This window comes from Callithrix jacchus, chromosome 1, assembly GCF_049354715.1.
Source record: "Callithrix jacchus isolate 240 chromosome 1, calJac240_pri, whole genome shotgun sequence".
Classification (NCBI taxonomy): domain Eukaryota; kingdom Metazoa; phylum Chordata; class Mammalia; order Primates; family Cebidae; genus Callithrix; species Callithrix jacchus.
In genome coordinates, this window is record NC_133502.1 from 63,968,568 (window position 1) to 63,995,743 (window position 27,176).

Here is a 27,176-nt window from a genome sequence, read left to right on the forward strand (position 1 = left end):
ACTTAGGTAAAACAAAAATTTTTAAACCTCACACAAACGAAACCTCAAGAGTTTTCTGAGTTTGTGCATATTACATACAGATACATGTCTTGTTAACCTCTCTTCAACACTGCGCCTGAAACATAAGTTCTCAATAAATATTTGCTGAGGACATAGGTACATGAATAGAAAAAGACTGGAAAATAGATCTGCTTTTCATGCAAAGTATTTCAGGCCGGTTTGCATTTTTAAAAGACTGTCTTAATGTATTACTCGTACAATTAAAATGAATTTAAAACAGTTATAAAAGTTCCAGGGCCTTGATATACCATATCTGGTCTTAAGCATCAAACGCATATCCGGTCCAAGCACCAGACTGAGTAACTTATCCAGGCAATTAACTTCATTGTTTAGAGCCATGAGGGCTCTAGCACAGCAAATCGACACTCACTTTACCTCTCCAGCATGGGACCCCTTAAAAGCATAAAGATGAATTTTGAGGTGCGGGGTTTTTCATTGTTCGACACGCTCTTTCTAAAGGGTCCTCTTCTTCCAAACCACGACGCCCCTGGAGCTGGGGCTCTGGCTCGGCCTTCCCTGCGCATCCCCAGGAGAGAGGAAGCGCCGAACGTGGGGAGGAAAGTCCTCCGAGTGGGAGTGCGCACGCTGCGCGGGCGCGGGCGCGGGCGCGGGGGAAGGAAACTCACTTTCCGACTGGCCCCTTCTCTGGCTGTGATGTGTCTCTCCTGCTTAGGCATCCTCCCGCGCGGACACGGAATTCTTCTCTGATCCGGCTCAGAGCCAAAGGTCACCAGGTCCGTGGAGGAGAGCGCGGTATAAAACCACGGGGAGAGTAGGCGCTGGGCGTGAGGGCGTCGGCGCGGCTCTAATGCAAGAAGGGGTCCGGGCACCGCCCGTTCATTTGGGACTGGGCAACGTGCTGCCCTAGCCACAAGGGTGTTTCAAAGTTGCGCGCCGCCGTCCTCCCGACCTGCGGACGCGGGAAGAGTGGGCCTCGGACTCTCACCCACTCCCTCGGGGACTGGCAGTGCCTGCCCTGGAGCTGCCGGCCCCGCTGGTGCCTCAGTGTCCTCGGCCGTGCCGGCGCCACAGGGAAGCCAGTCCAGGTCCGCGGTCTTGGCCACCTTGCGCTGGTGCGCTCCGACGCGGTCCTGGGATCTCAGGCGTGTGCTGGAGCGGAAGGGCAGGTGAGCGGTGCAGAACCCGGCCGCAGACGCAGCTCCCAGAGCTCGCCCAACGCCTGCAGGGAAGGTGCCGGGTGGCGACGCAACGGGTCCGCTCTGCGCCGCCCCTCCTCGGACTCTGAGCCTGGCTGCCGAGGGCCGCGGATCCCAAAGGGAGCAACCGCGGCGAGAGTGAACTCCGCACCTGGAAAATCGATCCGTGGTGCGCAAAGGTCAGCCACTGGCCTCCAACCGGCGGCGGACTCTCGGCCGGGGACGGGGGCGCGGACGCCCAGGCGGGGGCTTCCAGTGGGGGAGGGGACCGAGGGCGGGAGCGACGGCTGTCAATCACAGGCCACGCCCTCCTCGGCCCAACCCCCCCCACTGCTGTCCCGTCCAAGGGGGCGGGACCCGTGTTACCCACTCCGGACGATAGTCTATGCCTCGGGAGATTCTATTGGCTGGAAGGCCGTGGGAAGCGGCTAAAAGTAACCAATTGTAACGCACAATTGGCCCGTGTGGGCGGGGGAGCACGGCTCGCTTTCTCGGGAGCCAATAGAGAAAAGGAAAGTGAAGCATTTCCTGTGTTCGCGGGGCGGCGGAAGATGGCGGCCGCCGAAGGGGTCTGGTCCCTGTGCAACTTGTTGAGGTGAGGAGCCGGTCGTGTGGGCTCACAGACGTTTTCTGTTCTATAGTGGTACTTGCCTGTCCAATGGAGCTATATTTTGCGGGGAAATGGCCTTCCTTGTCATGAATCTAAGGTAATTTCTCAGGCCAATGAGCAGTCTTCCGTTTTCTTGGAGGTCTCCTATATAGGCTGAAACAGACTAGGTCTTGACTCAGTTTTCCGCGTTTTCTTCTGCTTTACTGTTGACTGAGGGGTCGGGTTCCCTTCCCTGTTTCAGCTTTTCTTTTCTCTTTCACACTCTAATTACTCTGTCATAAACTGTTCATATTCATTCCTCTTTTCTTTTTTTTACGATTGAGCCAGAGACGTTTTCCAATCTATCATGTCTCTTTTCGTTAAAGAAACAGGATCTTCCTTCTCATCTTAGTTTCTCCTCTTAAACTCACCAAAGCTTCCATTGTTAACACGTCACTTAATTATAAAACTTAGGTGGAATTCTCTGCTTTTGACAATCTGTTATTTTAATTTTTACGATTGATGTAAAAAGTTACATAAAATATATAACTTTTTACATCAATCGTAAAAATTTTAAAAAAAGATAATTTGAAGTGCAGATTACACTAGTGGATTTTAGTTAACAATATGAAAAGGTCATTGATAGGGTTTCAGAGTCTGTATTGCAACTGACATTCAGAAATTGCATAACTTGTCAAATCTGGTCTATCATCAAAGAATATCTGTAACTACCTGAAAAGTTAAATATATTCTAAACCTAAGATCAATATGTATTAAAATATACTCGCTTTTCCTACTACATATCTAAGTGAGCCTGAACTTTCGTCATATACTTCAACAAAAACAACACATCACTACAGATTTAATGCAGAAATAGAAAACAGGAGCCACTATCTGGTTTCACGTCAAGCCACACATTAAAGAGATTTGCAAAAAACGTAAAACATTGGCACCCTTCTTGCTAAATATCTTTTTTTAGTTTGGAAAATACCGTTTTTTAATAAACATATGTTAATATGTAATGAAATGATTTTAATTTTAAATGAATTCATAAAAATGTTTAAATTCTTTAGTTTTCATTTCTAATATACTAAATATTGGTAGATATAAGCAGTGTAAACCACTGGTTCTCAACTAGGGGTGACTTTTGCACTTCACAAGACATTTAGCATTTGGCAGTATCTGGAGGTTTTTTTATTTTTTTTAATTTTTTTAGAGATAGAGTATTGCTCTGCTGCCCAGGTTGGAGTGCAGTGGCATGATTATAGCTTACTACAGCCTCGAACTCCTGGGCACAAGCAGTCCTCCCACCTCAGCCTCCCAAAGTGTTGGGATTACAGGCATGAGCCACCATGCCCAGATGATAATTTTGATTGCGAGGGTGCTACTGGCATTTAGTGAGTCAAGATCAAAGATGCTACAAAATGTCCTATAATGCATAGGACAGCCTCCCCAACAAAGAATTATTTGGTCCAAAATGTCAGTAATGTCAAGGATGAGAAACTCTGATGTAAACAAAAGCTCTGTTGGATCCTTGGTAAAATTTTTAAGAGTATAAAGGTGCTCTGAGACTAAATTATTTTAGCTTGAAATAAAGTGCTTATGTGGGATTTCAAATAGAATCAATTACCTCTTCAAGTACACAACTGGAAATCCCACATGAGATTTGTTCACAGTAGGAACAAATGAGGATTTCTTCACAATAGGAAATCCCACGAGAATTTTCTTTCAAAATAATATCGATAAAATATTTATTTCTGGTCAGGTGCAGCAGTTCATGCCTGTAATCTCAGTGCTATGGAAGGCCAAGGCAGGAAGATCACTTGAGCCTGGAAGTTTGAGACCAGCCTGGCAACATAGCAAAACCCTATTTCTACAAAAAAAACATTTTTTTAATTAAAAAATGTTGGGTGCAGTCCCAGCATCTCAGGAGCCTGAGGTGGGAGGATCACTTTAGCCCAGGACTTTGAAGCTGCAGTGAGCTATGATTGCACTACTGCACTCTGACCTGGGTTATAGAGTGAAACCCTGTATCTAAAAAAGCAAAATTTACTTTTCTGATGAATTTGTATGTTTTCTTTTTTTTTATTTTAATTGCATTTTAGGTTTTGGGGTACATGTGCAGAACATGCAAGACAGTTGCATAGGTACACACATGGCATTGTGTTTTGCTGCCGTCCTCCCTTTCACTCACGTTCGGCATGTCTCTCCAAGCTATCCCTCCCCCACTCCCCCCCACCGCTGTCCCTCCCCTATTCCCTCCAGTAGAGACCCCAGTGTGTAGTACTCCCTTCCCTGTGTCCATGTGTTCTCATTTTTCATCACCCGCCTATGAGTGAGAATATGCGGTATTTCATTTTCTGTTCCTCTGTCAGTTTGCTGAGAATGATGTTCTCCAGATTCATCCATGTCTCTACAAAGGACACAAACTCATCCTTTTTGATTGCTGCATAATATTCCATGGTATATATGTGCCACATTTTCCCAATCCAGTCTATTATTGATGTGCATTTGGGTTGGTTCCAGGTCTTTGCAATTGTAAACAGTGCTGCAATGAACATTCGTGTGCATGTGTCCTTATAGTAGAATGATTTATAGTCCTTTGGACATATACCCAGTAATGGGATTGCAGGGTCAAATGGAATTTCTATTTCTAAGGCCTTGAGGAATCACCACACTGTCTTCCACAATGGTTGAACTAATTTACACTCCCACCAACAGTGTAAAAGTGTTCCTATTTCTCAACATCCTCTCCAGCATCTGTTGTCTCCAGATTTTTTAATGATTGCCATTCTAACTGGCGCGAGATGGTATCTCAATGTGGTTTTGATTTGCATCTCTCTAATGACCAGTGCTGATGAACATTTTTTCATATATTTGTTGGCCTCATGTATGTCTTCTTTTGTAAAGTGTCTGTTCATATCCTTTGCCCATTTTTGAATGGGCTTGTTTTTTTTCCTGTAAATTTGTTTGAGTTCTTTGTAAATTCTGGATATCAGCCCTTTGTCAGATGGGTAAACTGCAAAAATTTTTTTCCATTCTGTTGGTTGCCGATTCACTTTAGTGACTGTTTCTTTTGCCATTCAGAAGTTGTGGAGTTTCATTAGGTCCTATTTGTCTATTTTGGCTTTTGTTGCCAATGGTTTTGGTGTTTTGGTCATGAAGTCCTTGCCTACTCCTACGTCCTGAATCGTTTTGTCTAGATTTTCTTCTAGACTTTTTATGGTGCCAGGTCTTATGTTTAAGTGTTTAATCCATCTGCAGTTAATTTTAGTGTAAGGTGTCAGGAAGGGGTCCAGTTTCTGCTTTCTGCCCATGGTTAGCCAGTTTTCCCAACACCATTTATTAAACAGGGAATCCTTTCCCCATTGCTTGTTTTTGTCAGGTTTATCAAAGATTGCATGGTTGTAGATTTGCTGTGTTGCCTCTGATGCCTCTGTTCTGTTCCAGTGGTCTATTTTGGTACCAGTACCATGCTGTTTTGATTACTGTAGCCTTGTAGTATAGTTTGAAGTCCGGTAGTGTGATGCCTCCTGCTGTGTTCTTTTTGCTTAGAATTGACATGGCTATGCGGGCTCTTTTTTGGTTCCATATGAAGTTCATGGTGGTTTTTTCCAGTTCTGTGAAGAAAGTCAATGGTAGCTCGATGGGGATAGCATTGATTCTGTAAATTACTTTGGGCAGTATAGCCATTTTCACGATATTGATTCTTCTTAACCATGAACATGGAATGTTTCTTCATCTGTTTGTGACCTCTGGTTTTGGGTTTTTTTTATCTTGCTCCTCTAGCTCTTTCAATTTTGACAATAGGGTGTCAATTTTGGATCTCTCCACTCTTCTCATATGGGCACTTATTGCTATATATTTTCCTCTGGAGACTGCTTTAAATGTGTCCCAGAGATTCTGGTATGTTGTGTCTTCGTTTTCATTGGTTTAGAAGTACATCTTTATTTCTGCCCTCATTTCATTCTCTATCCATTCAACATTCAAGAGCCAGTTGTTCATTTTCCATGAAGCTGTGCAGTTCTGAATTAGTTTCTGAATTCTGAGTTCTAACTTGATTGCACTATGGTCTGAGAGACTGTTTGTTATTATGTCAGTTGTTTTGCATTTGCTTAGGAGTGCTTTACTTCCAATTATGTGGTCAATTTTAGAGTAGCTGTGATGTGGTGCTGAGAAGAATGTATATTCTGTGGATTTGGGGTGGAGAGTTCTGTAGATGTCTATCAGGTTTGCTTGTTCCAGGTCTGAGTTCAAGTCCTGGATTTCCTTCCTAATTTTCTGTCTTGTTGATCTGTCTAATATTGGCAGTGGAGTGTGAAAGTCTCCCACTATTATTGTTTGGGAATCTAAGTCTCTTTGTAGGTTGTCAAGAACTTGCCTTATATATCTGGGTACTCCTGTATTGGATCCATATATATTTAGGATCGTTAGCTCTTCTTGTTGTATCGATCCTTTTACCATTATGTAATGACCTGCTTTGTCTCTTTTGATCTTTGTTGCTTTAAAGTCTATTTTATCAGAGATGAGAATTGCAACTCCTGCTTTTTTTTGCTCTCCATTTGCTTGGTAAATCTTCCTCCATCCCTTTATTTTGAGCCTTTGTGTATCCTTGCATGTGAGATGAGTTTCCTGGATACAGCACACCGATGGGTTTTGGCTTTTTATCCAATTTGCCAGTCTGTGTCTTTTGATTGGTGCATTTAGCCCATTTACATTTAGGGTTAATATTGTTATGTGTGAATTTGATACTGCCATTTTGATGCTAGCTGGCTATTTTGCCTGTTAATGCAGATTCTTCATTTTGTTGATGCTCTTTAGCATTTGGTATGTTTTTGGAATGGCTGGTACTGGTTGTTCCTTTCTATGTGTAGTGCCTCTTTCAGGAGCTCTTGCAAAGCAGGCCTGGTGGTGACAAAATCTCTGAGTGCTTGCTTGTTTGCAAAGGATTTTATTTTTCCTTCACTTCTGAAGCTCAGTTTGGCTGGATATGAAATTCTGAGTTGAAAGTTCTTTTCTTTTTCTTTTTTCTTTTTTATTTTTATTTTTTGGAGGTTTCAGTGGGACGGGAGAATCACAAGGAATCAGGTGTTCAGAGGAATGTATTGAGTAGAGGTGAGGAACTAGGATGTTGAAAAGTAAAAAAAGGAGAGAAGTAGAGGAAGAAAGAGGAAGAAAAAGAGGGAGAGAGAACAGGAATATTGCTTCATTCTAAAAATGGGTATTAATAATGGCTGATCCATATTTTGTGTATTTAATATGGAGAACTCTATAAATATTAATTGAGTTTACTTGTTCCAGATCTGAGTTGATGTCCTGGATATCCTTATTAATTTTCTGTCTCGTTGAGTCTAAATCTCAACAAAATTTAATTTAGGGTCGATTTAAATTTAGGATTACTGCCATTTGATGTTAACTGGCTATTTTATCCATTCGTTGATGTAAATTCTTCTTTATGTTGATGCTCTTTACTTTTTGGTATATTTGTAGAAAGGCTCATACTGGTTGTTTCTTTCTATGTATAATGCTTCTTTCAGAAGTTCTTGTAAAGCAGGCCTGGTGGTAATAAAATCTGAGTACTTGCTTGTTCATAAAAGATTTTATTTTTCCTTCAATTGTGAAGCTTAGTTTGGCAGGATATGAGATTCTAGGCTGACAGTTCTGTTCTTTAAGTATGTTGAATATTGTCCCCCACTCTCTTCTGGCTTGTAGGGTTTCCGCTGAGAGATCTGCTGTAAGTCTAATAGGCTTCCCTTTATGGGTAACCTGGCCTTTCTCTCTGGCTGCCCTTAGTATTTTCTCCTTTGTTTCGATCCTGGTGAATCTAACGATTATGTGCCTTGGGGTTGCTCTTCTTGCGGAATATCTTTGTGGTGTTCTCTGTATTTCCTGGACTTGAATATTGGCCTGCCTTGCTAGGTTGGGAAAATTTTCCTGGATAATATCCTGAAGAGTATTTTTCAGCTTGAATTCATTCTCTTCACATTCGGGTACACCTATCAAATGTAGGTTGGGTCTCTTCACATAATCCCACATTTCTTGGAGACTTTGTTCATTCCTTTTTGCGCTTTTTTCTCTAATCTTGGTTTCTCATTTTATTTCATTGAGTTGATCTTCGACCTCTGATATTCTTTCTTCTGCTTGGTCAATTCGGCTGTTGAAACTTGTGCATGCTTCGCGAAGTTCTCGTGTTGTGTTTTTCAGCTCCTTCAATTCATTCATATTCCTCTCTAAGTTATCCATTCTTGTTATCATTTCCTCGAATCTTTTTTCAAATCTTTTTTCAAGGTTCTTAGTTTCTTTGCATTGATTTAGAACATGTTCTTTTAGCTCATGGAAGTTTCTCATTACCTACATTCTGAAGTCTGATTCCATCATTTCATCACCCTCATTCTTTGTCCAGCTTTGTTTTCTTGCTGGTGAGGAGTTTTGGTCTTTTGTAGGAAGCGAGGTGTTTTGGTTTCGGGTGTTTTCCTCCATTTTGCACTGGTTTCTTTCCATCTTCGTGGGTTTATCCACATGTGGTCTGAGTAGTTGCTGACTTTTCGATTGGCTCTCTGAGTAGACACCCAGATTGTTGATGGTGAAGTATTTCTGTTGCTTAGTTTTCCTTCTGACAGTCTAGCCCCTCTGCTGTACGACTGCTGAGGTCCACTCCAAGCCCTGCTTGTCTGGGGTACACCTGTAGCAGCTGCAGAACAGTGAGGGATGCTACCAGTTTCTTCTTCTTCTATCTTTGTCCCAGAATGATCCCTGCCAAATGTCAGTCTGATCAGTCCTTTTGGATATACAGGGGTCAGGGAGCTGCTTGAGGAGACGGTCTGTACTTTATAGGAGCTCACATGCTGAGCTGTGAGCTCTATTGTTCATTCAGGACTGTTAGGCAGATACTTTTATGTCCGCTGCAGCAGAACTCATAAAACCCTTTTTTTTTCCTCAGATGCTCTGTCTCGGGGCGTTAGGGCTTTCTTTATGAGTATCCGTTGCACCTTCTTGCTTAGCTAGGAGGCAGTCTAGTCACTATTTGCCTGCTGAGGCTCCGCCCTGTTGGTGTTGCCTCCGCCCTACCGTTGTGGGCTCTGCTCTGTTGCCATGGGATTCGCCCTGTTGCTGTGGGCTCCACCCTGCTGTCGTGGGCTCCGCTCTGTTGCCTCTGTATTGGCGGAATCTCTCTGTTACGGCGGGTTGCCTTGGCAGTGGCAGGCTGGGTCAGCAATGCGAGTATACCTCTGTAGGGGCAGAATGCCTCGGCAATGGCAGACGCCCTTCCCCCACCGAGCTGCACCATCTAGGGCTCAGTTGTGTCTGCAGTGAAACTCTCAACCTCGAGCGTATCGAATTGCCACCCTGCTTGTCCCTGTGGGGGTGGGACCCGCCAAGCCTGGTCACCTGGCTCACTGTTTCAGAGCCCCTCTTTTTCCCTTTTTTAAGTTGAATGGTTGACTCTCTCCCAGGTATTTCAGTCACCCGCTGATAGGGGACCGGGATTTGTGCGATTTCCCGTGCAGCGAACCACTGCGCCGGCTCAAATGTTGCCTCATGGGAATCTCCTGGTCTGGCTCACTGTCCAAGTCCCGTTCAATCAGATGGATATGCTAATCTGCCCTCCCAAATCTCAGATTGCTGGTTTAACAGGGCATCCAGACCAGTGCGCCTTGTGCGGAGTGCTGCTGTGCTGTGGCGCCGGCCAAAATGGCAGCACCGGCCAAAATGGCAGCACCGGCCAAAACCGCCACGCTGGCGTTCCGTGTCTCTCCTACACCTGGGAATCCCCCCCGTTCTGTGGGCAGCAAAGATCCGTCTGAAAATGCGGCCTGAACTCACCCTCTACGCCTTCACTGAGAGCTACAACCCCGAGCTGCTCCTACCCCGCCATCTTCCGGGTCTCCTGAATTTGTATATTTTCATGTGGACTGTGAAAACTATGTGATACTGTTTGGCCATGACCCCACTTAAATCTCAAATTGAATTATATCTCCAGAATTCCCATGTGTTGTGGGAGGGACCTCATGGGAGGTGATTGATTCATGGGGGCCAGTCTTTTCCCTGCTAGTGATAGAGAGTAAGTCTCATGATAATGAATAAGTCTCATGAGATCTGATGGGGTTTATCAGGGGTTTCTGCTTTTGCTTCTTCCTCATTTTTCTCTTGCCACCACCATGTAAGAAGTGCCTTACACCTCCTGCCATGATTCTGAGGCCTCCCAGCTATGTGGAACTGTAAGTTCAGGTAACCGTGGTGCCCTGTGTCCAATTAAACCTATTTTTGTTCCCAGTTTCGATTATGTCTTTATCATTAGCATGAAAATGAACTAATGGGGTGCTGCTGAAGAGATACCCAAAACTGTTGAAGTGACTTTGGATCTGGGTAAAGGCAGAGGTTGGAACAGTTTGGAGGGCTCAGAAGAAGATAAAAAAATGTGGGATAGTTTAGAACTTCCTAGAGACTTGTTGAATGACTGAACAAAATGCAGATAGTGATGTGGACAGCGAAATTCAGGCTGAGGTGGTCTCAGGTGCAAATGAGTAACTCGTTGGAAACTGGAGCAAAGATCACTCTTCTTATGTTTTAGCAAAGGGACTAGTGGCATTTTGCCCCTGCCCTAGATATTTGTGAAACTTTGAACTTGGGAGAGATGATTTAGGGTATTTGGCACAAGAAATTTCTAAGCAGGAAAGCATTCAGGAGGTGACTTCGGTGCTGTTAAAAGGATTCCATTTTAAAAGGAAAACATTAAAGTTCAGAAAATTTACAGCCTGACAATACAGTAGAAAAGTAAAACACATTTTTTAAGGAGAAATTCAAGCTGCCTACAGAAATTTGCATAAGAGGCAAGGAGCCTAATGTTAATCTTCAAGACCATGGGGAAAATGTCTCCAGGCCATGTCAGAGACCTTCACAGCAGCCTCTCTCATTACAGGCCTGGAGGCCCAGGAGGAAATAGTGGTTTTGTGGGCTGGATCCCTGGTCCCCATGCTGTATGCAGCATAGGGACTTGCTGCCCTGTGTCCCAGCTGCTCTAGCCGTGGCTGAAAGGGGCCAACATAGAGCTCATGCTGTGGCTTCAGAGGGTGACAGCCCCAAGCCTTGGTAGCGTCACATGGTGTTGAGCCTGTGGGTGCACAGAAGTCAAGAATTAAGGTTTGGGGACCCCCACCTAGATTTCAGATGTATTGAAATGCCTGGATGCCCAGGCAAAAGTTTGCTGCAAGGGCAGGGCCCTCATGAAGGGCCCTCTGCTAGGGCAGTACAGAAGGGAAATGTGGGGTTGGAGCCTCCACACAGAGTCCCTACTGGGGCACTGCCTAGTGGAGCTGTGAGAAGAGGGCCCCTCCAGACCCCAGAATGGTAGATCCACCGACAGGTTGCACTATGTTCCTAGAAGAGCTGGAGACACTCAACACCAACCCATTGAAGCAGCCAGGAGGGAGGCTGTAGCCTGTAAAGCCACAGGGGCAGGGCTGCCCAAGACCATAGGAACCCACCTCTTGCTTCAGCGTGACGTGGATGTGAGACCTGGAGTAAAATGAGATCATTTTGGAGCTTTAAAATTTTACTGCCTCACTGGATTTCGGACTTGCATGGGCCATGTAACCCCTTTGTTTTGGCCAGTATCTCCCATTTGGAATGGCTGTACTTACCCAATACCTGTATCCCCATTGTATTTAGAAAGTAACTAACTTACTTTTGATTTTACAAGCTCATAGGCAGAAAGGACTTGCCTTGTCTCAGATGATACTTTGGACTGTGGACTTTTAGGTTAATGCTGAAATGAGTTAAGACTCTGGCGGACTGTTGGGAAGGCATAATTGGTTTTGAAATGTGAGGATGTGACATTTGGAGGGGCCATGGGCAGAATTATATGGTTTGGCTGTGTCCCCACCCAAATCTTAAGTTGAACTATATCTCCCAGAATTCCCATGTGTTGTGGGAGGGACCCAGGGGAAGGTAATTGAATCATGGGGGTCCATCTTTCCCATGCCATTCTTGTGATAATGAGTAAGTCTCACAAGATCTGATGGGTTTATCAGGGGTTTGCGCTTTTGCTTCTCCCTCATTTTTCTCTTGCCACAACTGTGTAAGAAGTGCCTTACCTCCCACCATAATTCTGAGGTCTCCCCAGCTATGTGGAACTGTAAGTCCAATTAAACCTCTTTTTGTTCTCCATTTCAGGTATGTCTTTATCAGCAGTGTGAAAACGAACTGATACACTATGCATTAGTTTCTATTTGCTTAGCCTACTAAGCAGCCCACAGGCCAGTCTGCTATTCACTATTTAACTTTTGGCATTTTATTATTTTTAAATCTTGTAAGCTCTCCTCAAATCCCTTATAAAAAAAAACAGGCAGAATATGAAAAATATTAGGTTAGGTTCCAACTGTATTGGCAACCCTAAAAGAAAAGCACCTTGACATTTTATTTTAACATATTTTAAGCAACATCTGAAGAGGTAATAAACTTTTGCATCAGTCATATATTTATTGGATGCCTTCTCTGTGCCAGGCATCATACTTGGCATTGGGGATATTATAGTGAGCAAGCCTGGGCCCTTGTTTTTGCAGAGCTTCAGTCCACCTGACAGTAATAGAGAACCTTTAACAGTCACTTTGTGAATGAGTTTATTAATGAATATTAGTAGAACATTAGTGGGTTTCTGGCAGCTCATTCAGAGGCACATAAGGGAAGATAGTAGTATTAGGTCATGTAAGTAGAGCAAATACAGAACTGAAATAGAAGTGGAGAAATCTAAGTTACATTCCTTTATCCCAGAAATGGTTCTACTTGAGGTGAAGTGACAGAATGAAGAAGATTTACTCTCTTACCAGACTTTTAACTAATGGAATATTGATCATTCAAAAGACATATTTCTTTGGCATCTAACCCTCAAAATGACAGTATGCAACACATTCTTAATCATGTTTTATTTAGATTAAGTTACATTTGTTTTTAATCCCATAACACATAAACTTAGGAGAAAAGGGGTTCAGTGTTGATTTTCACTGTTGATTAAAGTATGTTAAATTGGTAACATGCTAGGGGGATTTGAATTAAAGGGGTCTTATCCTTTTAATATTGGATATTTAGCAGCATTAGAATTTTCATACTTGAGTATTTTGGGGTTAGCAGACTTGTTAAAGACAATTTTTTGTCACTAATCTATAAAGTAGATATGTTAAAGCAGACTCTAATTTATAAATTTTTAAATGTACATGTCACATTGATTCTCAACTTTGTCCTCTTATTTCAGGTTTTTAAATTCATTATTCTTCCCTGGGCTAATTGTATGTGGAACTTTATGTGTATGTTTGGTCATTGTCCTTTGGGGAATCAGACTGCTGCTACAGAGGAAGAAAAAATTAGTGTCAACTAGGAAAACTGGGAAAAATCAAATGGTGATTGCATTTTTTCATCCGTACTGCAATGCTGGCGGAGGAGGAGAAAGAGTTTTATGGTGTGCTTTAAGAGCCCTGCAGAAAAAGTAGGTATGCATCTGTCTTAGCTAATTTGCTATATTGTTCCATTTCTTAAAAATTTTTACCCAGAAATTCATCTTTCTGAAGCACCTAGTAGTAAAAACTGAATTCCTTTTTAAACTGTTCTTCAATAAGAAAACATTTCTTTCATGTGCCCGCATGCCTTATATGATCCTATTCAATTTCTGTTGCTATGATAAAGAATTAGACAAGGCCAGGCATGGTGGCTCTCACCTGTAATCCCAGCACTTTGTGAGGCCATGGTAAATCACTTGAGCCCAAGAGTTTGAGACCAGCCTCAGCACCATGGTGAAACCCTGTCTCTACAAAAAATTAGCTGGGCCTGATGATGTGCACATATAGTCCCAGCTACTCCAGAGGCTGAGGTGGAAAGATTGACCAAGTCTAGGAGGTCAAAGCTGCAGTGAGCTGTGATTGTGCCATTCACTGCACTTCAGCCTGGGTGACAGAGTGAGAATCTGTCTCAAGGAAAAAAAAAAAGGAAAAAGAAAATAATGGACAGTGGATGGGGAAAACTTCTGCTTTTTTTTTTTTTTTTTTTTTTTGAGTTGGAGTTTCGCTCTGTTGCCAAGGCTAGAGTGCAATGGCACGACCTCGGCTCACTGCAACATCTGCCTCCTGGGTTCAAGTGATTATCCTGCCTCAGTCTCCCAAGTAGCTGGGATTATAGGCACCCACAACCATGCCCAGGCTCGTCTTGAACTCCTGACCTCAGGTGATCTGCCCACCTTGGCCTCCCAAAGTGCTGAGATTACAGGCATGAGCCACCATGCCCAGCCAACATCTGCTTTTTTATAGCATAATTTAATGGGAATAACTGGTTTCCTTGGGAGAGTGTATGCAGAAGAGATTAAGTAATAAGCCAAAATATAACAAGTACCTTAGAGCACTTTAAGCCTCAATACTTTCAGGCAGTTGCGGCACACAAGAATAATCTTTATTAAAGCATCTATTTGACTCGAATTTTTCTATCATTACCAGCTGGATAGTCTCAAGTTACCATGTTAGAAGGAATATGGTGTTACACATCTTTGAATATTTTTGTCTTCCTTATCTCCATCCCAATACCCCAAAAATATTTATGATTCCCTTTTAGAAAGGAAAAAGCATAATAGTTTCCATTATTTTATCATATGAGGAAAACTGTTATTCTTCATGGTTACCCTACTTCCTGGTATGTACCCTTCGTTCAGTGCCAAGGCCTTCACAGAATTCCCTCAGCTGTACCTTTCTGTAATTTTGGCCCATCCTAGCTTCCAGCCCTGTATTTGCTCTGCCATCTTCTGTAACTGCCTAAATACAAAGAATTCTCTTAAGTCCAAACTCCTTGATGCTTTTCCAGCTCTCATTGGTACTACATTTTTCTTCTCTAACTAGATTATCTACCTCTTGAGGGCAATGGTAAAGTTTCATGCTATCCGTACACATAGTCCCCAGCAGAAAAAACCCAAATCATTAATATGACTTGGAAGATACTTTTTCATCTTGCTCTGGCTGCATTGTGTTTCTCATCCCTCCCCATTCCTTCACATGTACTCTGCTCCAACATGCAGAATATAGCAGTGACTTGATACTTTAGATTGAGTGACCAGGAAAATCGCTGATAACACTTAACCAAAATCTGAATGATAAAAACAGCTGCATTTATTGCTTGATGATTTTATGTCAGGCATTGTTTGAAGTGCTTTACACGTGTTAGCTTACTTGATCCTCAGAACAACAGCCTTATGCAGTTGTTACCATTATTCTCATTTGACAAAGAAGGAAACTTGGGGCACTAGAGCCCATGTTCTGAACCACATGCTAAACTGCCTGGCTTATGAAAAGACAGAGTGAAAATGAGAAAAGGGAATTCAGAGTAGAGGAAACAACCACTTCAAGTCCCCTAAGGCCAGTTGGAGCTTTGGCATGTTCAAAGAAAAGAATGCCAGTTTGGCTGCACCCTGGAGGGCAAAGGAAAGCATGGGAAGGAAGGTGACAGAGGGAGGCAGTTTCCAGATCACACAGGACTTGAGTGAGCAGGGAAATTAGTTCAGATTTTATTCTAAGTGCTATAGTAAGCCAGTTTTGGGGTTGACTGTTCTGTGACATAGTTTAGGGGTTGCCATGTTTGGTCTCCATCATACTGTTGCAGTTAGGTGGCAGCTGGGGCTGGAGGCATCTGAAGCCTTCTTCACTCACATTCTCATTCCTGGGCTGGGATGATTGGAACTGCTGTGGGCTGTCCCGCATCTCTCACTGAGGGGCTTCTTCATGTGACTGGGTTGAGCTTGTACGCAACAGAGCAGTCACGGGCTGGTTAGACTCGTACACGACAGCCGTCTTCTCCTAGCATGAGCATTCCAAGAGACAGGAAGTAGGAGCTGCCAGTCCCTTAGAGTCTATGTTGAGAAACTGGCAGAATGTCACTTTTGCCATATTCTGTTGGTCCAAATATGTGCCCAGTGTTATTCCAGAGTAGGGGACATAGATGCCACCTCTCAGTGGGAAAAGTATCAAAGAATTTGTGGCCTGGCTGAGCACAGTGGCTCACACTTATAATCCCAGCACTTTGGGAGACCAAGTCTGGCAGATCACTTGAGGCCAGAGTTTGAGACCAGCCTGGCCAACATGGCGAAACGCCGTCTCTACTAAGATATAAAAATTAGCTGGGCATGGTAGTGCACACATGTAATCCCAGGAGTGCTGAGGCACGAAAATCACTTGAACTTGAGAGGTGGAGGCTGCAATGAGCCAAGACCATGCCACTGCACTCCAGCCTGGGCAACAAGACAGTAAGACCCTGTCTTTAAAAAAAAAAAAAGGAATTTGTGGGCATTTTTAGGCCACCAGAGATCACAATCTTTTTCTGTTTTAAAAGGTTCATTCTGCTAGGTAAACAGTAACTGGGAAGGGCCAGAGAGGAGCAGTTAGGCTGTCATCCTTTAGGCCTCCGCAGCACCCTGTGGCTGTCTTTGTCCGCGCATAGCACACGGTTTTGCAGTTATTTGTTTTGCATATCTGTTTTTTCCACTGGACTGAGCTCCTAAAGATAAAGACTCTCTCTCTCCACATCCCCAAAACCTGGCACCTCATACTAGATGCTTAAAATGTTTTATGACTTAAAGAATAATATAAACAGTCAGGGGAGACCAAAGCATTACAAGTCTTAAGAATATACTTTTAGATATTTTCAGACTGATTAGTTGTGATACAGGCACAAGATCTAGCTTTTAAAGCCTTTTTGCATTTTTCAGATAAAAACCCTGAGCATTACTTTAGCCTTGCGAGCCTATCAAAAGACATGTTTGTTGATGATATTTTATTACCATTTTTTACTAAGACCACTGTCAAAGTTTTTGAGTATTTCTTGAGAACATCTCATTCATAAATCAACACTTTTTGTTGATGCTTGTTCTGTGTGAAACTCTAAGTGGAGGAAATAGCAAAGAACTAGAAATCACAGTCTAATTTGAGGGACTGTAGTTCTAATTCAGTAAATAAAAAACAGAGAAAACATCATTTTTACTATAAAAATAAGCTTCTTTATGATTGTAAGAAAACAGTTATCTACAACTTTTTCTTGATTTTAACCTAATACTTTTTTTTTTGAGACGAAGTTTTGCTCTTGTGCAGTCCAATGGTACAATGTCAGTTCACCACAACCCCCGCCTCCTGGGTTCAAGCGATTCTCCTGCTTCAGCCTCCTAAGTAGCAAAAATCACAGGTGCCCACCACCATGTCCGGCTAAGTTTTGTAACCTAATACATTCTTAACCACTACATTCTGTTTTAGGTATCCTGAAGCAGTTTATGTTGTTTATACCGGCGATGTTAATGTCAGTGGTCAACAGATACTAGAAGGTGCTTTCAGAAGATTTAACATCAGATTAATTCACCCAGTCCAGTTTGTTTTTTTAAGGAAACGCTATCTTGTGGAAGATTCACTCTATCCTCACTTCACACTGCTGGGCCAAAGTCTAGGATCTGTTTTTCTCGGCTGGGAAGCTCTAATGCAATGTGTTCCTGATGTTTACATCGATTCAATGGGATACGCTTTTACACTTCCTCTGTTTAAGTATATAGGGGGTTGCCAAGTTGGAAGCTATGTTCATTACCCTACTATCAGCACCGACATGCTCTCTATAGTGAAGAATCAAAATGTTGGACTTAATAATGCGGCCTTCATTACCAGGAATCCTTTTCTCAGCAAAGTAAAGCTCATCTACTACTATTTATTTGCTTTTATTTATGGACTTGTTGGTTCTTGCAGTGATGTAGTCATGGTCAATTCTTCTTGGACACTAAACCACATTCTCTCACTGTGGAAAGTTGGGAATTGCACTAACATTGTTTATCCACCTTGCGATGTGCAGACATTTCTGGACATTCCCTTACATGAGAAAAAGACAACCCCAGGACATTTGCTGGTTTCTGTTGGCCAGTTTAGGCCGGAAAAGAATCATCCATTGCAGATCAGAGCCTTTGCTAAATTGCTGAATAAGAAGATGGTTGAGTCATCTCCTTCTCTTAAACTTGTCCTCATTGGAGGTTGTCGTAACAAAGATGATGAACTTAGGGTAAACCAACTGAGAAGGCTGTCTGAGGATTTAGGAGTTCAAGAATATGTGGAATTTAAAATAAACATTCCATTTGATGAATTAAAGAATTATTTGTCTGAAGCAACAATTGGTCTGCATACCATGTGGAACGAGCATTTTGGGATTGGTGAGTTTGGCCTTTAAACAACTTGTTTGGTGCCGTGAGATACACACTTCAGGTTCCTTTGATAAAATGACAATACTCTAGAAGTCTGCATCGTGCCCTAATTCTCCTCCCCTAACCCACCAAATATATTTTCCTCATTTGAGACATTGTAAGATTGTACTTAATAATAGCAACTAGTATTTATTGACCAATTCCTGTGTGGGGGCCACTGTTGAGATTTTTACGCATATTATCTAATTCAAACCCCTCTAAACCTCTATTTGATGGGTGTTATTGTTATTCTCATTTTATAAATAAAGAAACTCAGGCACAGGGAGATTTAGAAATTGCTCAAGTTCAGTTACACAGTAATTAAGTGGGTAGAGCCTGGATTCTAACCCAGATAGCCCCTGCTCTTAACGGTAACATTTTCTCTCCCCATCTAACCCCACTACATACTTACTGGTACAGATTCCCAGGCTCTACCCTAATCCTACTGAATGGCCAGATGGAAATCTCTGGACCAGGCCTAGGTAGATGTATTTTGATAGTGCTGCTTACGTGATTCTGTTATGCATCAAAAGTTGAAAACCACTGTTTGCATAGGGCCTTCTCACAGTAATTCTTTTAGTCTTTTATTGATTCTACCCTCACCAATGAAATGGCCCTCTGCTTTATGCCAGATCCCATCATAAGTCTTCAACTTCAATCTCCTTGCCCTTTAGCCTTGTTTTTTCTGGCACAAACTGCTATCTCTGTTCTGACCTTTTAAGCACGCTATAAAATCAAGTACTGCTTTGTGTTTAATGTGGGTCCGTGTATGTTTCTTAAGTGCTTTGTGCCCCACACTGTTAGTTGTTAGGGAAAATGAGGATAACATAAAAGTGACATTTCCTAAACTAAGACTGCAATTTCTCTTATACTTTTTTTTACTCCTAGTTAGTAGTATAGTACTAGGCCCAGACATTCAGCAAGAACTTGTTGACCCAACCTTTTGCATGGGATCTGACCTCCTGTGCTTCCTTACATAGAAACTTACTAAGCCTTCATTCTGTGCTAGGGACTTGGGTGGATACTAGGGATGTTGTGGAGACCAGAGCTGCTTAGCCTGTCAGAGGCTTCCCACCCTCTGATGGTACCAAAAGGCTACACAGGCAAGTGCTATGCCATGTCCTGTACCAGGTGCTGTGCTTAGGAAGTGCAGGGTGATGTGAGAGTGCCAAAGAGAAACACCTAAGGGGGCAGGGAACAGTTGTCCAAGGAAGTGATGTGACACTTGAGCAAGAACCGAACAATAATTAGAGGTTAACCAGGAGAGGGGAGAGTCCCCAGTAGAGGGAACAGCACTGTGACTGGAGTGACAGCAGATACATCCATAGGAACACTCAGCAGGAAAACAACAGAGAGGTGATCTGGGCCAGGTTAAGCCAGCAGAAAAGAATGTCAGGATTTTAAGTGTTGTATGTAAAAGCTTTCTGATTCCTCCCGTCTATTCTGGCTACATGGGGAGTAGATCAGTGAGGAGCAGGGAGAGCAAGACTGGAAAGGCAGTAACATGAACTGGCCTGCTGTAGCAGCCCAGGCGGAGGTGCTAGTGAGCTGAACTTGGTAGGGGAACATGCTTGAGAGAGATTCTGCTGTAGTATTGACCAAGACTTGGTGATTAATTGGATGTGTTAAATGAGGGAGGAAGAGAAGACCACCTAGAGTTTTGGGAGCTGGGCAGCTATGAGAATGGTGTTGGCTTTCTCCCAGAGGGGAAATCCATGAGCAAATGCCATTGATGAGCCAAGTTTTGAACCTGCAGAGTTTGAGTTCGTCTGTGGGACATGTGAGGGCATGTGTCCAGGAGGTCGTTGTATATACCTCTGAAGTTGAAGAGAGGAATCAGTTCTGGAAATAGAAATGGAGGATTGTCCTTGTACAAGGTAGTTATCAAAGCTCCCGTGGATGGGGATATGATCGCCTGGGGAATGTGTATAGAGCGAGAAGAGGCTCTCAGTACAAAATGTAGAGAACAGGAACAGCTGAGAAATTGAGAGAAGAAATGGAGAAAGCAGGAAAGCCAGCCAAATGCAGTGTCTTGGAAACCGAGGAAGAGAGTGTTTTGAGAAGCAGAGAGAGGGCAGATTCCAACTGATGCTGCCCAGATACTGGGGAAGGTAAGGCAGTCACTGGTGACCTCGGTAAGAGCAGTCTTAAGGGAGAACTAGAAGCAAAAGTCAGACAGTAAGCAAAAATTACAGGTTGAGCACTCGGAAGTGAACAAGTAGAGCTGGTAAGTGCAAACCACACTTTCAGTAAGTTTGTGAAGTGCAGCAGGGAAGAAGAGACAGTGGCTAGGGGTGTTGTTGTAGGACCTGAGGAAGGTCATGTGGCGCCCTCACTTTAATGCTGATAGGAAGGAGCCAGTAGAGAGGGAGAGGGTGACATTAATAAGACGCGGGTCTCTGAGAAAGTACAGGATGCTCTTCAGCCTCAAGCAGAATACGGTATGAGCTACTGAAATCTGTTCTACAGGGATTTTACCACTGTTTTAAAAACATTTAGAATTATTTCATTTCTCTCCTATACATCCAGGATGATGTCAGCTCTGTATCATCCTTCAGAGAATTGGGAAAGCAGTCACTTAAATCATTCTCTGAAGGGCTTAATTCTCTTAGGAATACAGCTAAGAAACACTGGCTAGAGTAATTTATATTTCATGTGTATCATTTAGCAGAAACTAACCACAGCTTCCATTTAGTTCAACACTGCTGTTGGGCACACAGTAGTCTCAAATTTGCCAGAAACCCAGGCAGTAACATAAGCGCCGCAATAGTATGCTTCACTTAGGTGATTCACATTTTTTATTTTTTCTGCTAATAATGTAATTTGAACTATTAAAATTTTATTTTTGATATCTTTATACTCCTTTTGTTTTTCTAATGCCTGTTAATGTTCTACCATCTTGGTAACATTCTCTAGTCTTTTTTAATGATCTGCAATATATCTGTTTTTTAATAGGCTAATCTTCCATCTACTTGTTCATTTTAATTAAGAGTGAGGCAGCAGGCTAGGTGTGGTAGCTCATGCTGGTAAATCCCAGCATTTTGGGAGGCCAAAATGGGAGGATCACTTGAGGCCAGGAGTCAGAGGCCAGTCTGGGCAACATATTGAGACCCTAGCTCTACAAAAGAAAAAAGAATGAAGCAGCATTATTGTGAAGCTTTGAAAACTAAAAAACTTAAAATTATTTTGTTTTGTATTATAGAAGTTAAGCAAATGTCTAGACATACATTTAATTTTCTCATAAGTCCCTTAAAATTTTTGAAGATTTGTACTCATCCTTATTCTTATGAACATACTCAAAAACTTAAAAGACTACATGATTTTTGTTTCTTTTTCAGGAGTTGTGGAGTGTATGGCAGCTGGCACAATTATCCTTGCACACAATTCAGGGGGCCCAAAGCTTGACATTGTTGTTCCTCACGAAGGAGATATAACTGGCTTTCTGGCTGAGAGTGAAGAAGGCTATGCTGAAACTATGGCTCACATTCTTTCCATGTCTGCAGAAAAGAGACTCCAAATCAGAAAAAGTGCCCGTGCATCTGTAAGCAGATTCTCTGATCAGGAATTTGAAGTGGCATTTCTGTCATCTGTGGAAAAGTTATTTAAGTAATCTCGTATCTGTAACATTAGAGATATTTTATATAAAATGGTTAAAAACCTTCATATGTAAATATTTTTCTAAATTCAATCTCATTTGTCAAATCACTTTACTTTAGAAAACAAGAAAGAAAATTTCCTTTTATAATAAAAGGAAGTGTTGAAAGGAAAATAGATGACCAGACTTCGGCTTTCATTCTTGGTCCACATGAGAGAAGCTGGCTGCTGAAATGAGTGCGAACCAGGTTGTGGAGAGCCTTCTGGCTTTGAGCCAACAGGAAGAACTGGTGGATTTGCCAAAAGACCACTCCTTGAGTGAGAGTGAAGGTGAGGGGGACAGTGATGGAGAGAGAAAGCATCAAAAGCTTCTGGAAGCAATCCATTCCCTTGATGGAAAGAATAGACAGAAATTGACTGAGAGGTCTGAGGCTGGAATGAAGGTGTCAGAGTTCAATGTCAGTTCTGAAGGATCAGGAGAAAAGCTGGTCCTTGCAGATCTGCTTGAGCCTGTTAAAACTTCATCTTTTTTGGCCACTGTGAAAAAGCAACTGAACAGAGTCAAATCAAAGAAGGTAGTGGAGTTACCTCTTAACAAAGAAAAGATTGAACAGATCCACAGAGAAGCAGCATTCGGTAAAACCTCACAAATCCTCTCCAAATGGGACCCTGTCATCCTGAAGAACCGGCAGGCAGAGCAGCTGGCTTTTCCCCTAGGGAAGGAGCAGCCAGCCATTGCTCCCATTGAACATGTGCTCAGTGGCTGGAAGGCAAGAACTCCCCTGGAGCAGGAAATTTTTACCCTCCTCCACAAGAACAAGCAGCCAGTGACAGACCCTTTACTGACTCCCGTGGAAAAGGCCTCTCTCCAAGCCATGAACCTGGAAGAGGCAAAGATGCACCGAGCAGAGCTTCAGAGGGCCCGGGCTCTGCTGTCCTACTATGAGGCCAAGGCTCAAAGAGAGAAGAAAATAAAAAATAAAAAGTATCACAAAGTTGTAAAGAAAAGAAAGGCCAAGAGAGCCTTAAAAGACTTTGAACAACTGCAGAAGGTTAATCCAACTGCAGCACTGGAAGAACTAGAAAAAATTGAAAATGCCAGAATCATAGAAAGAATGAGCCTTAAGCACCAATCCAGTGGGAAATGGGCCAAGTCAAAGGCAATTATGGCCAAATACGACCTGGAGGCTCGCCAAGCTATGCAGGAACAGTTGGCCAAGAACAAAGAACTGACAGAGAAACTCCAGGTAGCCTTTGAGAGTGAAGAAGAGGAGGGAGGCACAAAAGAAGAAGAAGAAGTCTTTGTTCCTGAGGTAGTAAATGAAGTGCAGAAGAATGTGGATGGACTGAATCCCTGGATGCTCAGGAGCTACACCAGTGACACCAAAGAGGTTGCAACCCAGGAGGACCCTGAGCAATTGCCAGAGCCCGCAGCCCATGAGGTTTCTGGAAGTGAGAGAGAAGAAAGACCAGTGGCAGGGGAAGAAATTCCTTTGAGAGGATTTGAGGAAAGGAGATCCCTTAGAAAAAGATCTGAGCTCAACCAGGATGCTGAGCCAGCAGGCAGTCAAAAAACAAAATATTCTAGCAGCCAGGAGGTGCTGTCTGAATTGAGGGCACTAACTCAAAAACTGAAGAAAAACCGTCAGTCCAGAAAACAAAAAGCAAGTTCAGAGGGGACTGTTCCCCAGGTCCAGAGAGAGGAACCTGCCCCAGAAGAAGAGGAGTCCCTGTTGCTAGAGAGGCCAGAGAGAGTACAGACTTCTCTGGAAGAGCTAGAAGAGCTGGGAAAAGAAGATTGTTTTCAAAATAAGGGGCTTCCCAGACCCGTGTTAGAAGAGCAGCAGTCAGAGAGGACCCCAAATAATTGGCCTGATGCCCCTAAGGAGAAGAAGAAGGAGCAAATGATCGACCTACAGAACCTCCTAACCACACAATCTCCTTCCATGAGGTCTTTGGCAGTTCCCACAACAATAGAGGAGCTGGAAGATGAAGAGGAGAGAGACCAAAGGCAGATGATAAAGGAAGCTTTTGCTGGGGATGATGTCATCAGAGATTTCTTGAAAGAGAAGAAGGAAGCCGCAGAGGCGAGTAAGCCAAAAGACGTGGACCTGATACTACCTGGCTGGGGTGAGTGGGGTGGTGTGGGCCTAAAGCCCAGTGCCAGGAAAAGATGCCGGTTTCTCATTAAAGCCCCAGAGGATCCTCCAAGAAAAGATAAGAATTTGCCAAACGTGATCATCAATGAGAAGTGCAACATCCATGCAGTGGCTCATCAGGTACGAGTACTTCCATATCCATTTACCCACCATCAGCAATTTGAAAGGACCATCCAGACCCCCATAGGATCCACATGGAACACCCAGAGGGCTTTTCAAAAGCTGACTACTCTCAAGGTCATTACCAAGCCCGGCCATATCATTAAGCCCATAAAAGCGGAGGATGTGGGCTACCAGTCTTCCTCAAGGTCAGACCTGTCTGTCATACAGAGAAATCCAAAACAAATCACCACATGTCACAAACAACAGCTGAAGAAAAACTCTGTAGATTGAGTAGCTGGAGGAGTGACAGCCTGGAGCCTCGACTCCACTTCCTTTGGTCCAGTTTTACTCTGCTACAGGGTGGATTCCAAAACTGGTTCAGCACATTGCACGTAGTTGAGCCACATTTAAAAAAAAAGAAAATCGATGACCATTAATTAGCACTTTAGAATTTATCAGACATTTTTAGAACAGAAAAATTTGGTACATTTAAATTCTAAACAATACAGTGGTTGACCCTTTTGAATGTACCTAATGATTTCCTTAAAAGAAAAAAAAAAATTTTAAACAAACTTGTTTAGTCATCTTCACAAAGCATACAGTCAAGAGGTGAGACTGACTGATGCTTTATAGGTGTGTGTAGGTAGGACAGTAGAGGCCAAGGTGCTGCCAGTAGTCCTTTCCATACTAGGTACTGGTGAAAATTGTTTTGTTTAGTGCTGTCAGCAGATTTGTGTGGGTCTCATTATCCCTTAACAGCTCTGCATTACAGCCTGGAAGTCAGCTTTAAATCATTTAAGAGAACTTCAGGTTGTTTTTCTGACAGTGATTATGCGACATACAGATACATCCACAGGGTGTCTTACCAGCATAATGCATCGTAAGATAGCGAAGTGGCATTTTGAAAAGAGCACTGGGCAAGCAGTTAGCATATCTGGGCCTACCTTCAGCTTCATCATTCACAAACTTCTGACCTTTTGATACCAAAGCAGCTCCTTTATCTTTCTGAGTCTGATTTTTCATCTGTAATCTGGAGTTGTTAATTCCAGTCCCTACTACCTTTTAGAGTTGGAATCAGATGGAAAGTTTGTGAAACTACTTTGAAAATTGAGTTACTGGCCGGGCGTGGTGGCTCACGCCTGTAACCAAACACTTTGGAGGCCAAGGTGGGCAGATCACCTGAGGTCGGGAGTTCAAGACCAGCCTGACCAACATGGTGAAACCCCGTCTTTTAAAAAAAAAAAAAAATTTTTTTTTAAAAAGGAAAATTGAGTTACTTTAATTAAAGGTCGTGTTACATAGTAAATGTCTTCTATAATCCTATCTTTATTAATGCATTACAACGGAATGTAGATTCTTAGTTACTAGGCCAGTAGTAGCTAGGAATTGGTATAAATTTAATGCAACTTCTATCCTGAAAAACTAGCATGGAAAAGTGAATACATATGTGGGCAGACATGGCTATAAAGACCTAAAACTTTTACATTTTCTGCCTATATTATCCTTTCTAGTACAGTGAATTGACCGCCTCCATAGCCTGATTCATCTTTGTGCTAAGGGGCAAATGAAAGGGTATATTTATTCCTTTGAAGTCTCTTCTCAGTCATTCACCAATCTGGCCAGTTTATCTACTCCCAATTAGGTTGTTGATATATCTGCAGGCCATCTGTCATCAGATCAAAAAGTAGCAAAACAGAGGGTCAGTCACAGGATGTTCTGACACACCATTGTAACTTTGTGTTAGAGATGATCCCATTTAGAAAAAGACTGGTAGAAATTGGAGTGAAAGGAACCCTACAGATTTTCTAGCTCAGTTCTCTCTTATTTTCAGCTTTTCAGACAAGAACAATTTAAATCTAAAGAATTTAGCAGACTCCTTCAATGTCACAAAGCTGTTTAATGAAAGAATCAAAATTATAACCTGGATATTCTGACTCCTGGCCCAGTGCTTTTTCTGACTTTGTAGCCACACTTTGAAGTAGGATTCATACTGTTACCACTCAGCCTACTTATCTACACAGAGAAAATTATGGGACCAAAGATAAATAAATTGAAATGTCCAGAGAAAAAGGAGAGGCTATAGTGAAGAGTTTTCCGGAATTCCATAAAATATATTTTAAGCTTACATCTTCTAAATAATTTTCATATATCACAGATAAATCGTTGGAAGATAAAATTTGCATATATGTTCATTATCAATGTTCCCAATGTGCTATTATATGTATTCTATTTTTTCTGAATGACAGCATGAAAAGTGTCAAAGTGGTACGTCTGCTAGTATCTGTCTGCAGAACTTCAGGATGACTATTAATTTCTCTCAAATGTCATTTTTGATGGTCCAAGCCTGCTATGCTTTGAACCCACAGCAGTGGAGATTTGTATTCTTATTTACAGTTGTGTACTATAAAATGTGTTACATAGGCTTTGTGTAATAATTATTTGTAAATATGATTAAGATTTGTATTTAGACATGATTTACATCTAGGAGATATAAAGTCTGTCTAAATATGATTTAAATAAGTGATTTTTCATTCCCTTGGATTCTTTCCAGCATGGTGCCTTTTGTACGCCTCACATGAACATCTTGTTCTCCCACGAATATTCCCAAGCTCCATATGCCAATAAAAGAAGAAAGAAAAATAAAAGTTTGTCTTGCTTATGGAACGTTAAGAATAGGTTATCAGGCTTAATAAACTTTTAATGAATATTTCAGACATACAAAAAACTACAGAGCTTCATATACTTGATTTAAATCATTTTTGAGGAATTTTATAAAGTTATAGGCAAAATTATGAGATAGAGATCAGTATAATTATCGATGTTTTCAGAATATTTGTGTTTATGTAAATATGCCCCAGACTCCAGAACTCTGATATATTCATATATATTCACAATAAATGAGAGTATGTCTGTGTCAAATCTGTCAATCAGTACAATATAAAAATTTATTATATAACATGTTACACAAATTTTTAAAAGCAAATTATGTCCTGCAATTTACCCCCCATCTCCCGCTGCTCCTCCGCTAACTCATTTGCGTCTTTTCCCACCCTAAATGTACGGCCACCCTTGGCTTTGGAGAAGCACCTGTTTCACTATTCTTGCTCTGTGCTCACTTGGACTATATGCAAATGTTACTACATACGGAGGAGGTCGAAGTATTGATACACTTATTGCTACCATTTACAGAATGATCAATTTGATACTATCATACATCAATAACAAGAGGCTGATTTTTCTAATAAATAATTTTGTAACGCATACAGCTCTGATGAACAGTTTCA

At 42.2% G+C, this 27,176-nt stretch overlaps 3 protein-coding genes across 19 annotated transcripts in view; 2 read left to right on the plus strand and 1 right to left on the minus strand.

Moving 5' to 3' along the window:
* The window catches only part of ATP7B (ATPase copper transporting beta), a 73,294-nt gene extending 71,815 nt beyond the window's left edge, over nucleotides 1-1,479 (minus strand). For 12 of the 14 annotated variants that reach the window (XR_013527879.1, XR_013527872.1, XM_078352536.1 and 9 more), the window contains exon 1: nucleotides 687-1,479. Coding sequence is in view for 5 of the 14 variants with exons in the window: in XM_078352536.1 (XP_078208662.1) it covers nucleotides 687-737 (51 nt within the window). In the remaining 9 variants the exon portion in view is untranslated. Of the gene's footprint in view, nucleotides 1-430 lie in introns of all 14 variants that reach the window. The other 2 variants (XM_078352452.1, XM_054252846.2) reach the window with 1 other exon arrangement.
* On the plus strand, nucleotides 650-26,811 carry ALG11 (ALG11 alpha-1,2-mannosyltransferase). 4 transcript variants are annotated; one of them, XM_054252863.2, is made up of 4 exons: nucleotides 650-794; nucleotides 13,055-13,285; nucleotides 17,076-18,007; nucleotides 21,376-26,537. In XM_054252863.2, the coding sequence occupies exons 2-4, from the start codon at nucleotides 13,197-13,199 to the stop codon at nucleotides 21,645-21,647; spliced, it is 1,293 nt and encodes a 430-aa protein (XP_054108838.2). In that variant the 5' UTR covers nucleotides 650-794; nucleotides 13,055-13,196; the 3' UTR covers nucleotides 21,648-26,537. The 4 variants fall into 4 exon arrangements, with proteins under 4 accessions (XP_054108838.2, XP_035153416.2, XP_035153425.2 ...); XM_035297525.3 differs by lacking the exon at nucleotides 650-794 and adding an exon at nucleotides 1,748-1,812 and having other exon boundaries at nucleotides 21,376-26,811; XM_035297534.2 differs by lacking the exon at nucleotides 650-794 and adding an exon at nucleotides 1,748-1,924.
* On the plus strand, nucleotides 21,403-24,315 carry LOC100388145 (UTP14C small subunit processome component). Its single transcript, XM_054252855.2, has one exon. The coding sequence runs from the start codon at nucleotides 21,865-21,867 to the stop codon at nucleotides 24,181-24,183; it is 2,319 nt and encodes a 772-aa protein (XP_054108830.2). The 5' UTR covers nucleotides 21,403-21,864; the 3' UTR covers nucleotides 24,184-24,315.
* Nucleotides 26,812-27,176: the final 365 nt, after the last annotated feature.

Coding starts and splice junctions, on each gene's coding strand:
- ALG11 (XM_035297525.3), top strand. CDS start 1,769: ATGGCGGCCGCCGAAGGGGTCTGGTCCCTGTGCAACTTGTTGAG. Junction 13,286..17,075: donor TTAAGAGCCCTGCAGAAAAA/GTAGGTATGCAT, acceptor ATTCTGTTTTAG/GTATCCTGAAGCAGTTTATG. Junction 18,008..21,375: donor GAACGAGCATTTTGGGATTG/GTGAGTTTGGCC, acceptor TTTCTTTTTCAG/GAGTTGTGGAGTGTATGGCA.
- LOC100388145 (XM_054252855.2), top strand. CDS start 21,865: ATGAGTGCGAACCAGGTTGTGGAGAGCCTTCTGGCTTTGAGCCAACAG.